At 43.4% G+C, this 13160-nt stretch overlaps 1 protein-coding gene and 1 pseudogene across 1 annotated transcript; one reads left to right on the top strand and one right to left on the bottom strand.

Annotated features, from left to right (window-relative positions):
• Nucleotides 1–5187: 5187 nt before the first annotated feature.
• On the top strand, nt 5188–5994 carry LOC141041448 (uncharacterized; annotated as a pseudogene).
• A 298-nt stretch (nt 5995–6292) lies between these two features.
• On the bottom strand, nt 6293–10855 carry LOC141041869 (transportin-1-like). Its single transcript, XM_073509409.1, has 15 exons — nt 10712–10855; nt 10551–10625; nt 10305–10376; nt 10056–10166; nt 9630–9713; nt 8915–9022; nt 8523–8624; nt 8383–8445; nt 8226–8300; nt 7720–7791; nt 7515–7639; nt 7317–7368; nt 7150–7218; nt 7013–7072; nt 6293–6919 (listed from the first exon to the last, which is right to left on the bottom strand). Exons 1-15 carry the CDS (start codon nt 10790–10792, stop codon nt 6836–6838), a joined length of 1233 nt encoding a protein of 410 aa, XP_073365510.1. The 5' UTR covers nt 10793–10855; the 3' UTR covers nt 6293–6835.
• Between the last annotated feature and the right edge of the window lie 2305 nt (nt 10856–13160).

The following is a 13160-nucleotide window of genomic DNA, read 5'->3' as shown; positions in this document are numbered from 1 at the left end:
TTGGAACAGGCCTCCAGATTGGATCTGAAAATACAGGAACTTGCGGCGGTGGAAAAAGTCACAAAAAATGGTATGGAGAATTTCTGGAATTCTGGGATCTATAGGTAAAAGATGGACGAAAAGCAGTGGCTAGCGGTCTCATGCGGCCTACACACACGGGTGGACCCCTGGCTGGGTCGCCCGGCCGCGTGGGGTCCTGGGGTCCCCCCCCCCCCCAGCCCCTTTCAGTGCTTTCTGGATTTTTTTCTATCTCCAAAAAAATTATCATGAATCCCCAAGTTATTTTGAGCTCCGTAAATACGGATTTTCTGTAAAATCAAAAACATGCAGAAAACACCAACTAGCTCTACGCATTGAACTAAAAGGTTAGTCCAGAAAAATAATATAGATTGATACAAAAGTATTCAAAAGTGATATTATAATAGCATGAAATAATCAAAAATATAGATATGTATGAGACTTATCACGGGCCAAACTCGCTCAGCGACCAAAGCCCTCCGTCCTCCTCATGTGATTTGGCACACTGCGGGCTCGCCCTCTCGGGATTATAGTTGGGGTCGTCCTCGGCACCACCAATGTTGTCGTTGCCATTGCCATGGACATCGTTGTTGTTGTTGTTGTTGTTGTTGATGTTGCATGCACTGTCGTTTGGCGTGTTCACCATGTAGCACTCGTAGGTCGAGGTCTCCTGCCATTTGCGTAAGGGCGCCATGGCTGACGGGCGGTTGTCCGGGGTTTGGCCGACCTCCTCTTCCGTGTCTTCTGTCTCCTTGGAGGTTCCTTGGAGGAAGTCAGTGAGAACTTCGATGTTGCCAACGAGATGGGTGGTGGGTGAGTCAAAAATGACTTCTTCCAGCAGCTCCAAGATCCGATCTGACGTCGAGATCGGGATACGCGGCCTCTGCTGCCCTCGGTTCTTGTGAGACACTAAACCCGAGAAGATTATCACTCCGCAGCAATTGGCGATGTACTCCATGTTGTCGAATCTTACGATCTAGCCTAGAGCGGAAGCCTGACCTGGTCGAGGTGGCCGGTCGAGTTAGCGAAAAGGGTGACACCGCCAAAGACAAACATCACCGGGATTCAATATGATCTATGACTAGCTCGACCCCTTGCTTGCACAACACCGGGGACTAGGGTTTACACTACTAGGTCGGTCACGTCGATGGATACAGAGGCCTCCACGGATCCGGTATCTTCGAACTGTGCTCCAAGTCTTACGGAATCTTCACATAGTCCGCTATGGGACGCCCAAAGTGGCCCTAGACAAAACCGACAATGGGAGTCATAGCCCGGCCCACCAAGCCGAGAACCGACATGGTGAGGATCCCCTTGATACGTCTCCAATGTATCTATAATTTTTTTTATTGTTCCATGCTATTATAGTATCAATCTTGGATGTTTTATATGCAATTATATATCAATTTTTGGGACTAACCTATTAACCTAGTGCCAAGTGTCAGTTGTTGTTTTCTTGCCTGTTTTTGGTTTTCCAGGAAATCAGTACCAAACAGAATCCAAACGGTACGAACCTTTTTGACCATTTTTCCTAGACAAGAGAGACCCTAGAAGCTTTGGGAGTAGGTCAGAAGGCAAATGAGGATACGGCAAGGCAACAGGGTGCGCCCAAGGGGTAGGCGCCAAAATGCCTTGTGGGCCCCACATGGCTCCGTCTGATCTAATTCTACCTCTATAAATTCTCTAAAATCAAGAACCCAACAGAGAGCCAGTCAAAACACTTTTTCACTGCCGCAAGCTTCTGTTCTTTTTGTGATCCCATCCGAAGGCCTTTTTCGGTACTCTGTCGGAGGGGAATCGATGATGGAGGGCTTCTACATCATCAATCCTTGCTGCCTTCTGATGATGCGTGAGTAGTTTACCACAGACCTACGGGTCCATAGCTAGTAGCTAGATGACTTCTTCTCTCTCTTTGATCTTTGATACAATGTCTCATCGATGTTCTTGGAGTTCTATTCAATATAAGCTTCTTTTGCGGTGTGTTTGTTGGGATCTGATGAATTATGGATTTATGATCAGATTATTCATGGTAAATATTTGAGTCTTTTCTGAATTCTTTTATGCACGATTTATATAGCTTTGTATTTCTCTCTGATCTATCTATTTGGTTTAGCCAACTAGATTGATTTATCTTGCAATGGGAGAGGTGCTTTGTAATGGGTTCAACCTTGCGGTGCTCTATATCCCAGTGACAGAAGGGGACAAGAGACGTATTTGTATTGTTGCCAGGAACACGACGGGATTTATTCATATTGGCTGGATTTACTTTGTCTACATCATGTCATCTTGCATAAGGCGTTACTCCGTTTTTATTAACTTAATACTCTAGATGCATTCTGGATAGCGGTCGATGGGTGGAGTAATATTAGTAGATGCAGGTCGGAGTCGATCTACTTGTCTCAGACGTGATGCCTATATACATGATCATTGTCTTATATATCGTCATAACTATACGTTTTTTCTATCAATTGCCCAACTGTAATTTGTTTACCAATGTATACTTTTTGTTCGAGAGAGAAGACTCTAGTGAAAACTATGGCCCCCGGGTCTAATTTTATCCTATATAAAATCCAGAAATACCTTGCTGCAATTTATTTACCGTTCTTTTATTTTGTGTTTTATTTTATTTACCTATCACTACGAGATTTGATCCTTCCAATTAACCGCCGAGGGTATTGACAACCCCTTTGATCGCGTTGGGTGCAAATATTTGTTTTTGTGTATGTAGGTACTGTCAACGAGGATTTGCGTGGTTCTCCTACTGGATTGATAACATTGGTAGTTTGATATTGTAGCCGGCAAATATTTGTAATTCCAATCGCCCATAAGGAAAGAGTCAGTAACACCTACAATATCAAACTAGTATTACTTCTTCTCGTTGGATATGTTTTATATTATATAATTATTTTTACGTGGGACATAATGTTTTACTTTTGAGGAACCACCACAATCTCTGTCTATTTATTTAGAAAATAACTAGTCCAGATTATATGGGAATTTTGTAATAATTTTTGAGTCGACACAATATAATTTCATGAAATCAAGTAGGAATCGAGACATGCTGCCAGGATATCTATCCTAGCGCCCATTGTTAACTCTTACTTTCTAAATACTCTAAAATCTTCATTATTTTCTTAGTTACCTTTTATCTATTTTATTTTTTGGGTTCTGGATTTGTAAAGTTCTTGATTAAGGAGTGCAAGTTTCGTAAAACTTTTTTTTTGTGTCTGTTCTTGATTTATAGGGTTATTAATTTAAGGTTGGATCGATGCATTAGTGTTTTAGGTTGGATCAATACGCATTATTTGTAACCTAGTTTTTTTGGTTGAGGAAGGAAAATTTCATTCTTAACTCGCCGTATAGTTAAAAATATACTTACCTATCCATTTATACTAAACTTTTTTATCTAATCAATGTATGTTATTTTATTGATACGTTATTTGATTATTTATATATAAAAACTTTTTTGGTTTAACTGGCAGCATTAACACCTCAAAATGCACATTTATAATAAGGTAGAAATTTGTCATTCAATGAATTTATTCACCATTACCAAAACATTTGTTGTGCTACATTGAAACTGTATTTTGTTACAAAGCATGTTTGTATTATTTATTTAATGGTGTTTAAGAAAAATCAACTATTACATTTTTTTGACAATAAAGCAAAGAGGAAACCGATACTTTCACATTATTGCACCAATTAACATATACCCTTTGACATATTATAATGTGTTTGTGTATGTACCATTAAATATCTTTAGAACTTGGTAGAGTGATTTTAGAGTATATGGATGTAAAATAGCTTAAGATGTATGGAGTTCAAGACTGTGAAGTTTAACTGTAACTAAACAGATATTTCTAAAGTGCATGAAGTGCCAATCAATAGTCATCTCCTCATTGGCTCTCGCTTTAGCAGGTCGATTTCGGAACTACTTTCCATTTTGTGGAGAATTACATCTGCCATTGTGTGCCAACCTGATCCAAAACTCGTGGATGGTGGTTCTCTCCTCCTTCTGGACTCGCTCTTTTTCTTTCTCGTGCAACTAACAGCTAGGGTTTCACCCGCACCACCTTCTATCTCGATAGTCGCTGCAACCATCTACCAGTCTACCAGCCTGCTCGCACAGTACTAGCCGACAAAAAGGAGAAATTGCAAGGAAGGGAAGACATAATCGCATCACTTCCATGCACTGCCACCTTGCCAGTGATAGCCGTGTCTGTTGGAAAAGGCAGTGCCTAGGAGGCGTTTAGGCACGCCTGGGCGCTAGGCAATGGCCAAACACCTCGCCTAGGGCATAAATGGAGGTCTAGGCAGGGCAAGCAAGGAATTGCCTACTCAAGCAAGAAATAATGCCGCATACTACACTGATATGTCAAACGGATTGTATTCCAATGGCAGTAGATGGTAATTAATTAATTTATATGCCCTAAACTAATATCAACACCCATATAATAATCATAAATACACTACGAGTAAAAACTATATTACCGCCTAGGCTGCCCCTAGGGCGCTTAGGCACCGCCTAGGCACTAAGCAAAAGCCAACCGCCTCGCTTACGTCTACCTTTTTTCCAACCTTATGTGCACCAATACAGTGCCCCGTAGTTGTCACTGCCTGTCAGATGCGCCGCCATGGCAATGTTCACCAAAACCAGTGAGGGAGAGAAAGGTCGCGCCTCACACCACCTCGCAACGTGACAGAGCCAACGAGTAGTGCATCCAGCTAGATCCGCCTGATCCAACAAACATAGCTGATGTCGAACTGCATCAGCCCGGCGCCTGCCTACATATTCGATCCGCACATAGGATGTTGAATCCACGCATGACCACCACCGACAAGACGCCCACCTCAGGCGCACTCTCAGAGGTTGATGGGGGCGTTGTCAATGGGGTGATACACCATGTCCTCCTACGTCGCCAACGACAGCATGTAGAGGACGTCACCTCGAGGAGTATTTAACCAAAAACTACCACATTTCATGGAAACGTGTTGAAAAACTACCACTTTACGATTTTGTGCGAAAAACTACCACTTTTTTCCTAATTCGTGCCAAAAAACTACCATGTCGCGAAATCGCTTGCTTCGCCCGTGCTAAGCACAAATCTAACCAGTTGGGCCCACGAACATGGTGCCACCGTGGCCATTCTTCGCGCCGGAGTTCACGGAAGCTTCCCTGCTCTCCGGCCGCCGCCAGCACGCCATGCTCCCGCTCGCCGCCGCAAGGGCCTGCCTTTCCTCCCCGGCGCCTCCGCCGAGACCCCAACCCCGAGCGGCGCCTCTCTCCCCCCTTCACCGTCGCCGCTCCACTGCCACGCTGCCCAGACCCGCCAGGATCCCCCTCCTCCGCCCGCTCGGGGCCACCGCGGGCGCCGGCGCGTCGTCGCGGCCCGCGAGGGACCATGTGATCGAGTTCGGCAAGCACAAGGGCCAGATGCTAGGCACGCTGCCGCCGTCCTACCTGCGCTGGGTGGTCGCGGAGCTCGACTGCGGGGACACGCTGGTCTGGGCGCGCCTGGCACGCGAGGTGCTCGACGACCCCGTCTATGTCAACCGCGTCGAGTGGGAGCACGCGCACCGCTTCCTCCGCGGCGACTCCAAGTTCGACTACGTCTACAACGACGGCGACGGGGCCCTCCAGGAGATGGCCGAGCGCTTTGGCTGGGATCTCTCCGACGAGGACGGCTGGGCCTCCTCGGCACCTCCTACGCTGGCCGCATCCCGAGGAAGGCCGACCGGCGCCAGAGCACCGGCAGCGGAAGCGGCAGCAACAGATCCCCCCGCGGCGGCGGCGCCCTGTTCGACACCGGGGCGGCCGACCCGGACGGGCCGAGGGGGAAGAGGGACGAGAGGAGGGAGCGGACGCGGACGAGGAGGGAGGAGCAGGTGAGGACGGCGAAACTGGATGTGCTCGGCGCGAAGGATGGCCACGGTGGCATTTGGTTCATGGGCCCAACCGGTCAGATTTGTGCTTAGCGCGGGCGAAGCGAGCGATTTCGCGACTTGGTAGTTTTTTGCCACGGATTAGAAAAAAAGTGGTAGTTTTTCGCACAAAATCGTAAAGTGATAGTTTTTCGACACGCTTCCATGAAATGTGGTAGTTTTTGGTTAAATACTCCACCTGGAGAGGTTGATGGGAGAAGGGAAGGTCGAGCAATGGGAGGGGTGGCAGATGACAACGGTTCAGTCGTTGCACTCTTACAACATCAGCTGATCTAAACAAAGATTCTGACGCTGTTCCAATCTTTTTTTTTATTATTGTTGGGAATGAATCAATACAAGGACGCCCTTCCTATTAATCAAGGATTACAAAAACAAACCCTAGACCTAAACTCTCTCTCTCTCTCTCTCTTTTCTCTCACATAGAATACATTCTACAAAAAAAACTCTTTCAGTGCTGCTGCTGGGGTTGCCAGTGTTGTGACAAGCGAAACCCCAAAAAGGCCCCACTGCAACCAGCCAATACAAATTTTGACTCGACCGACCGACCTCAACTTCCTATAACCTACAAGGCGCGCACCTGCACCGCCTTTTCCGACTCGACAAAAACAGAGTTCCTCTCGTCACATTTCAATTCTTACCGCGCTACACTTTGAGCAGACCTGTATAACCAGAGGACAGTATACAACACCAGCCAACCAACCAACCCAGGCAGGCAGAATCAATCAACCAATCGCATCATCATATAGGAAATCACACAATGTGCTACACCCGGGACACCTGATTGCGCAATCTCATGCCCTTCCCTCCTTTTCTCATGTTCAACTCCAGTGGTGATTGTATAGCAAGAACCGGTGGCGCAGGGCTCTCAGCGCCGTCAGACCCCGTATCTCGCTAATCTCTGCACCACTGCTGGTTCCAGGGTGGACATGCACTGTTCCCAGCCGGCAGCTCCGAGCATCTACGAGGAAAGAAAGATCACCGTCAGTTTCTTGCATACAGCATACACAAACTGAAACGACGACGACCACAAAAAGGCCCCGCTGTTTTTTACCTGCTTGTAGCCATTCAAAATCTGGGACACTTCATTGTGCAAACCTTCGCTTTTTATCTCCTGTGCACAGATAAAAGTGAGCTCATACATGCGACGCTACTCTAGGCATACGGATGTAACAGAAACGACTAACTTACATTCCAACTTGCACAGGCCTGGCATACGTTGGCTAGTGAGCTCACAGCCCCTGTGGGGTTTGCTGCCACCTAGTGGTGCACACACAAGAGTTTTTGTTGTAAGTGACCATTCGCATCTATGAAGAGTGTAATAGCAAGTACTATTATGTAAAGAGCTGCGAGTTTACCATTGCGCAAAGACCATGGAACGCATCCTCTTTCTCGAAATCATCTCTTATCCTGTACAACAAGGAAATTAACTCCGAGAAGCATTGCACGAAAGCATAAAGAAAAACCATGCTCCACATCTCATATGCAATCAAACTACAAACAACAAATCTTTGCCTATAGCATAAAAGCTACAGAAAGAAAAAAGGAATGCTCACATGCACAAGGCATTGCACCAGGCTTGCATGAAATGCTCCATATGAGGGGCCACAATGTCTGGACAGACCCATGAAAGCCTCCCGAGAGTGATCGCACTATTTTCAATGAGTGACTTATTCAAGCTCTGTAAATGGCACGACAAACAACACACTTAGCTGAAATGATCAGTCGCCTAGAGAACATGATGGGGAAAAAGGCAATCACCTCTGGGGTTGTTAGAATAGGAACCAAGCATGAAACAACACTGATCACCACAGGTGAAATTTCCTTGCCAATCTGCCAAGGAATAGTCAATCAGACATGCAAGAATTTTTACAATAATACTAATGAGCACTAAGTATGCTTGACTTTAAGGCACGAAACAGAGAGCACCCGCTGCCCACAACTCTTATATATACAGTTTTGAAATTGTTATGGGGCAAGTAGCAATACATGTCAAAGGGCTGGCGCTACAAGTAGTAAACAAAGGTATATTCTGAGAAACTTTACAATAATGATGAGCACTAGTACGTTTGACTTCCAGGCACAAAACAGAGAGCACCCACTGCCCACAACTTATACAGGTAGAGTTTTGAAATTGCTATGGGGCAAGTGGCAGTACATGTCAAACGACTGGAGCTACAAGTAGTAAACAAAAGGCATATGCTAAAAAACAACTCAAGGGATATGCAAATAATATACTGGCCAATAATAATACGCTTGGCACAAACCTTGATTGCTAATTCTCCAATGGCCCAACAAGCATTGTTGGCAACTGACACAGCATCCTTCACAGATTGTGGAGTCTAGATCAAAGAAACAATGTGAGGAACAAATGGAGATAAAATAATGCTGGACCACAAAGAACATAGGCACTTAGTCACTTACCAATTGCTTTGCTGCAGCAGTAAGGAATTCTTGGAGGCGTGGCTGAAGATGTATAGGGCTGACCTATATACAAAAAGGTGTTATAGTCTCAAAATTGACATAGCGATGACAAAGATCAGTTTAGGAGCTTTGCAACCAACCCTAGAAATGTCGCCAAGAAGGGCCAGAGCACTTTGTCGAACATCAGGTGCCTCATCCACGCAGCATTGCAGAAGTAGATCTCTCAAGTTGCTTTGTGCAACCTAAAACAAAGATAAAGATAGCTTGCCCAATAAGAAAGTCTTCCTGGTATGATAAAATTTACTAGCCAAACTCAACTCACTGTCAGTACTGTGTAAGGGGTGTATGAGCCTTAACGAGTGTGTATTTTAGCATATTATGAAGAACATGTACTACATGATACTAATAAATTTAATTTTCTTTTCGCCATAAGTTGCCAGCACATGCAGCCCCCTCAAATTACTGAGGTAGTTCGATGTTGAGAACTTGATGCAGGAAAAGTGAATATCATTGATGGGAGAGTTGAATTTACCAGACTTTCAATACCGCCACCAAGTCCTTCTGTAAGTCCAGACAACAGGTCCAATGCACAGACAATGAATTCCTTATCATACAACGCACCTGCTGCAGCAGGATCAACCTGCATGTAGAAAGGAGATATCCCTTAAGCAACAGAACCGGATGAGCTTGTCTCATGTATTAAACCCTATAGCAAGCTCCAGCAAAGATTGATGTCAAATTGGCAAACAGATTGATTTTTAAGTTGGCATAATCCAGGGTACTTAAAAGATCGGAGTACCAGAAACCAAGCAAACAGGAGAAGAAAATCTCTATGCTTAAGACTACAAAACTTATGACAGATGTTCACAGAATGTGACTCTAATTAGGAGCAACTTCATCAAGTGTCTTCTATACCAACAAGAATGATGAAGATAAATTGTGTATGTGGTTTTCACCAACTCGTACAAATACAAGAAGGTATAGGCTGAAAAGATCCTACTTGAGATCATAATATTATTATTAATTCCTCTTCCATAAATGACCAAAAAAGACACATTAAGCATTCAGTGATGAACACTGCATTATTAAGGCATCAATTAAGACAAAAAAATTGCTTGTTAGAGCATGGGAATGTGTTTGTGCCTTTGTGGTTAGACTTGATGTACAGATCATAGTAGATATTTAAGTTAAATCTACCCTTAAAGTGGAAGGGGAAGGGGGGGGGGGGGGGGGGGGATTGTGCAGACCTTTGCCAACTGCTGAGTTTGGATAAGACTGATGCACCTCACAAACACTGGCTCAGCAAACTGAGAAAATCCTGGTCCCAGTGCCTGAAAGGAAAAGGTCCATAGGAATTCCTAATGTTATTTTGAGTACAATAAGACAGGATTCAACAGAGGTTATTTAAGAGGCCACTCATCCTGTCCTGACCCACAATGAAATGCAAAGTAATTCTGCTTTAGTAGAACGAGAACTAACTAACTCAGCAAACCAATTGCTGCAGTAGGAGTTATATTGGATGAAAAAGACATGCGCGAGAACTTTACACATTCTTGTAGTACAGTATCAAGATAGGCAACTGTTAGCAGTACTACAGATCTTTCACATAGATACAACAAGTTCAGACTTCAAAACGAGTACAAGCTAGTCACAGATGAAAATATTAGCAATACCTGTGCAATAGATGTAAAGCATTCAAGTAGCGGAAATAGATCCTTGTCAGAGTTGGGAAGTTGCTGCCACTTCGCGATTAATGGTGGCATAAATATATCAAGATATTTTGCCTGCATGACATCATTTAGAAGGGATTAATAATCTTGATAAGGAACTAACACCATGGAAAACTGAATGAGGAAACCGTCAAAGAAGTTTATTTGATAAGTCAAAGAACAAGCAAAAGGGGAATTTATCAAATGTTGAACCTGGTTTAGCTCTGCTCCAACAGCATCAGCAAGGGTACCAAGAGCGTCATAGAGTATCCTAAGGTTCCGCCTCTGCTCAGAAGGAAAACATAGCATTAGAACTAAGAAGTGAACTTGCCCCGTTTCGGTATACAAGGTCAACCTCGTGTTTGAGTCTAACTACCATGAACTTGGACAGGTGGTCTTGTATAGCGAAATGGAGGGAATAGCTGATTGCAAACTATAAATGTTTGAAATCTAATGAACCTGGTATTTTCCATATGCACACATAAGGTGCTGCAAAATGACTTCCAGTCGCGGTACTAGTTCTTCTGCAGCCTCCTGAAGAACAGAAGCCAATATGTCATAATTAGTAATTACACACAAGATCTCAGTGCAGGAAATCAACTCAAAAATAGATAAAGAACCTCTTCAAGCGTTGCAAATGCAGAACAGGCAGCCTCCTGCACTCTTTTGTTAGTATCCAATATCCTTCTAAGCAAACCCATGAGAATCTTATCAAATTGTTCGCGACCATTTGGATGGCCAAGGCTTTGCGCCAGCAAAAAAAGAAGTGTAATAAGAAGTTAAGAGAGACAAATCTACGAACTAAGGACACATAAACAAAGTCCACTTCAGTAAAACATTGTCTGAAGTCCACAGTAGAACCCTTTGGGTACCTACCCCCGGAAACATTAGAGACCACTGGGTGTATACATTGAAGTGAGTGGTTCACCAGTACAGGCTTAAATACACAACATATTATACATGTACCAACGCAACCAAAAATGCTACATGTTCTAATGGCACTACATGGTAGGTAGAAAAAAATCAAGCCTTTGCAGGAAAAGGTATACTTCCAAACAGACGATGTAGCATCAATACATATGATTATTCTGTTACCTGAACAATGAACTTGCTGTATCGGGAGAGGGTCCAGCAAGTAATACTCCGAATAAGAGGAAACTTATCATCGAGAAGTGGGATTAGGAAGGCAACCATCTGCAATGGAACAGAACATCTCAGAAAAGATACAGCAAACTGCAAGCGATGTAGAGAGATAGTTGAAGACAGGAAAAGTAATAATTGAACCGCAACTCACTAGAGTCCAAAATCTCACAGATAACACAGATCATGGAAGAATGTGAAATTTATTATGCAGGAACTATTGATGCAACTGAATGTGAAATTTATCATGCAGGAACTATTAATGCAACTGAATTTTTTAAAAGATTTTATCACATGCTGAGAAGAAAATTCTCAGATATGTTATAGAAGGTTCATGAGAGAAGCAAGTAATCAGGCTAATTAAAATGCTTCTGAAGACTAAATTCAGGAAAATTATCAGCCATGGTCGTCTCAATATGATTTGATGCATGGCATGTGTTCTTGCTGTTACTGAGGCTTAGTCAAGAGAGGAATTGCTTTCTTGCAACGTATATGGGGCTATGAATATGTCGTTGGTTACCTGTGGAAGGTGGGGGTATAACCCAGTGATGCATCCCTCTGCTATAGCACCAATCGATAAAACAGCAGCTTCCCGCTCCTTCCAGGACTCATCATCTGTCCGAGCCAAATTTTGCTACAAAATTGCAGAAGTTGATGTATGGTTATCCAACGGGTTCAAGAGTAGCACTAAATATTGTACCAAGCACCAATTATAACAGAAAGGCCCTTGAACACACACATGGGCCAAAAAAGCCTATCGTACCATGGGTGAGATTATGCAAACTTCCAGTTACTAGAGACCTACCGGCTACCGCAGTAACAGGTTTCAGGGTTTGGATTTTACACCTTTGACAACAGTGCAGCTTTAGATAATAGTACTCCAGCTTTTAAGTTATCTGTGCCACTGACTACCAGCAGCCTACTGCCTACATCAAGACAAATCATAACTGGCACACTTAAGCCACTGTCCTGAATCGTTTCTAAGGAGCCTGACCTACTCTACTTCTATGTGAACTCAAGGCCCATAGTAACTGTAAACTTACTATAACAGGTCAGGGGAAGTGGCCGGACCCTTCCCCGAAACCTGCGCAAACGGGAGCTACATGCACCGGGCTGCCCCTTTTTTTGAGTAATAATTCAAGGCTTCAAGTCAGTGATTGTGTGTATCTCTTCTAATTCCTCACAATTCCCTTTTTAGCCCTCCAGAAAAAAGCAAAGTATCTCTCTCATGATTGTGTGTATCTCTCCTTGTAGTAAAAGAAGGAAAGTCTCTCTCTCTCTCGATTGCATGTATCTCTTATTTTCCTGGACTAACTGATTTACTTGCCAATAACCAATAATTTTGCCAAGAGTAATTTCGTCCTAACTAATCTATAATTATGCACCGAAAATAATATACCTTACATAAAGGAACTGAGGGAGTACAATGTTATCCTCGGAGTTCTTTCGATGTAATCTTCTTTTGCAATACGTTTGTTGGGAGGCGATGAATTGTGTGTTTATGATCAGATTATTCATTGAAATTAATTGAGTTATATTCTAAACTTTATTGTGTGATTGTTGTAACTATGCTTACCGATCTATGAGTTTTCTTTGCCAAGTTGATAATTAGATCTTTAGTGAAAGTGGTGCATATTAGTAGTTTTAATTTTGCAGTGTCCTTACTTTGTGACAGAAGGATAGCAATGCGCATATTTGTATTGTCGCTACTAAGGATAAAATGACGTGGTTCAATCATATTATTTATCCTTATTTTGTCTATATTATGTCATCCTGCTTCAAGCATTACTTTGTTTGTTATCAACTTAATACGTAGAGATCCAAGCATAGAAGCGCTCTCGAAATGGAGTAACGGTAGTAGGCGTCAGTAAGTTTAACAGTCTACTTGTCACGGATATAATGCGTAGTACTCATCATGCCATGAATAAC

Source organism: Aegilops tauschii, chromosome 2 (genome assembly GCF_002575655.3).
Source record: "Aegilops tauschii subsp. strangulata cultivar AL8/78 chromosome 2, Aet v6.0, whole genome shotgun sequence".
NCBI classification, from domain to species: Eukaryota; Viridiplantae; Streptophyta; class Magnoliopsida; order Poales; family Poaceae; genus Aegilops; species Aegilops tauschii.
This window is presented reverse-complemented; position numbering and strand designations above follow the sequence as displayed.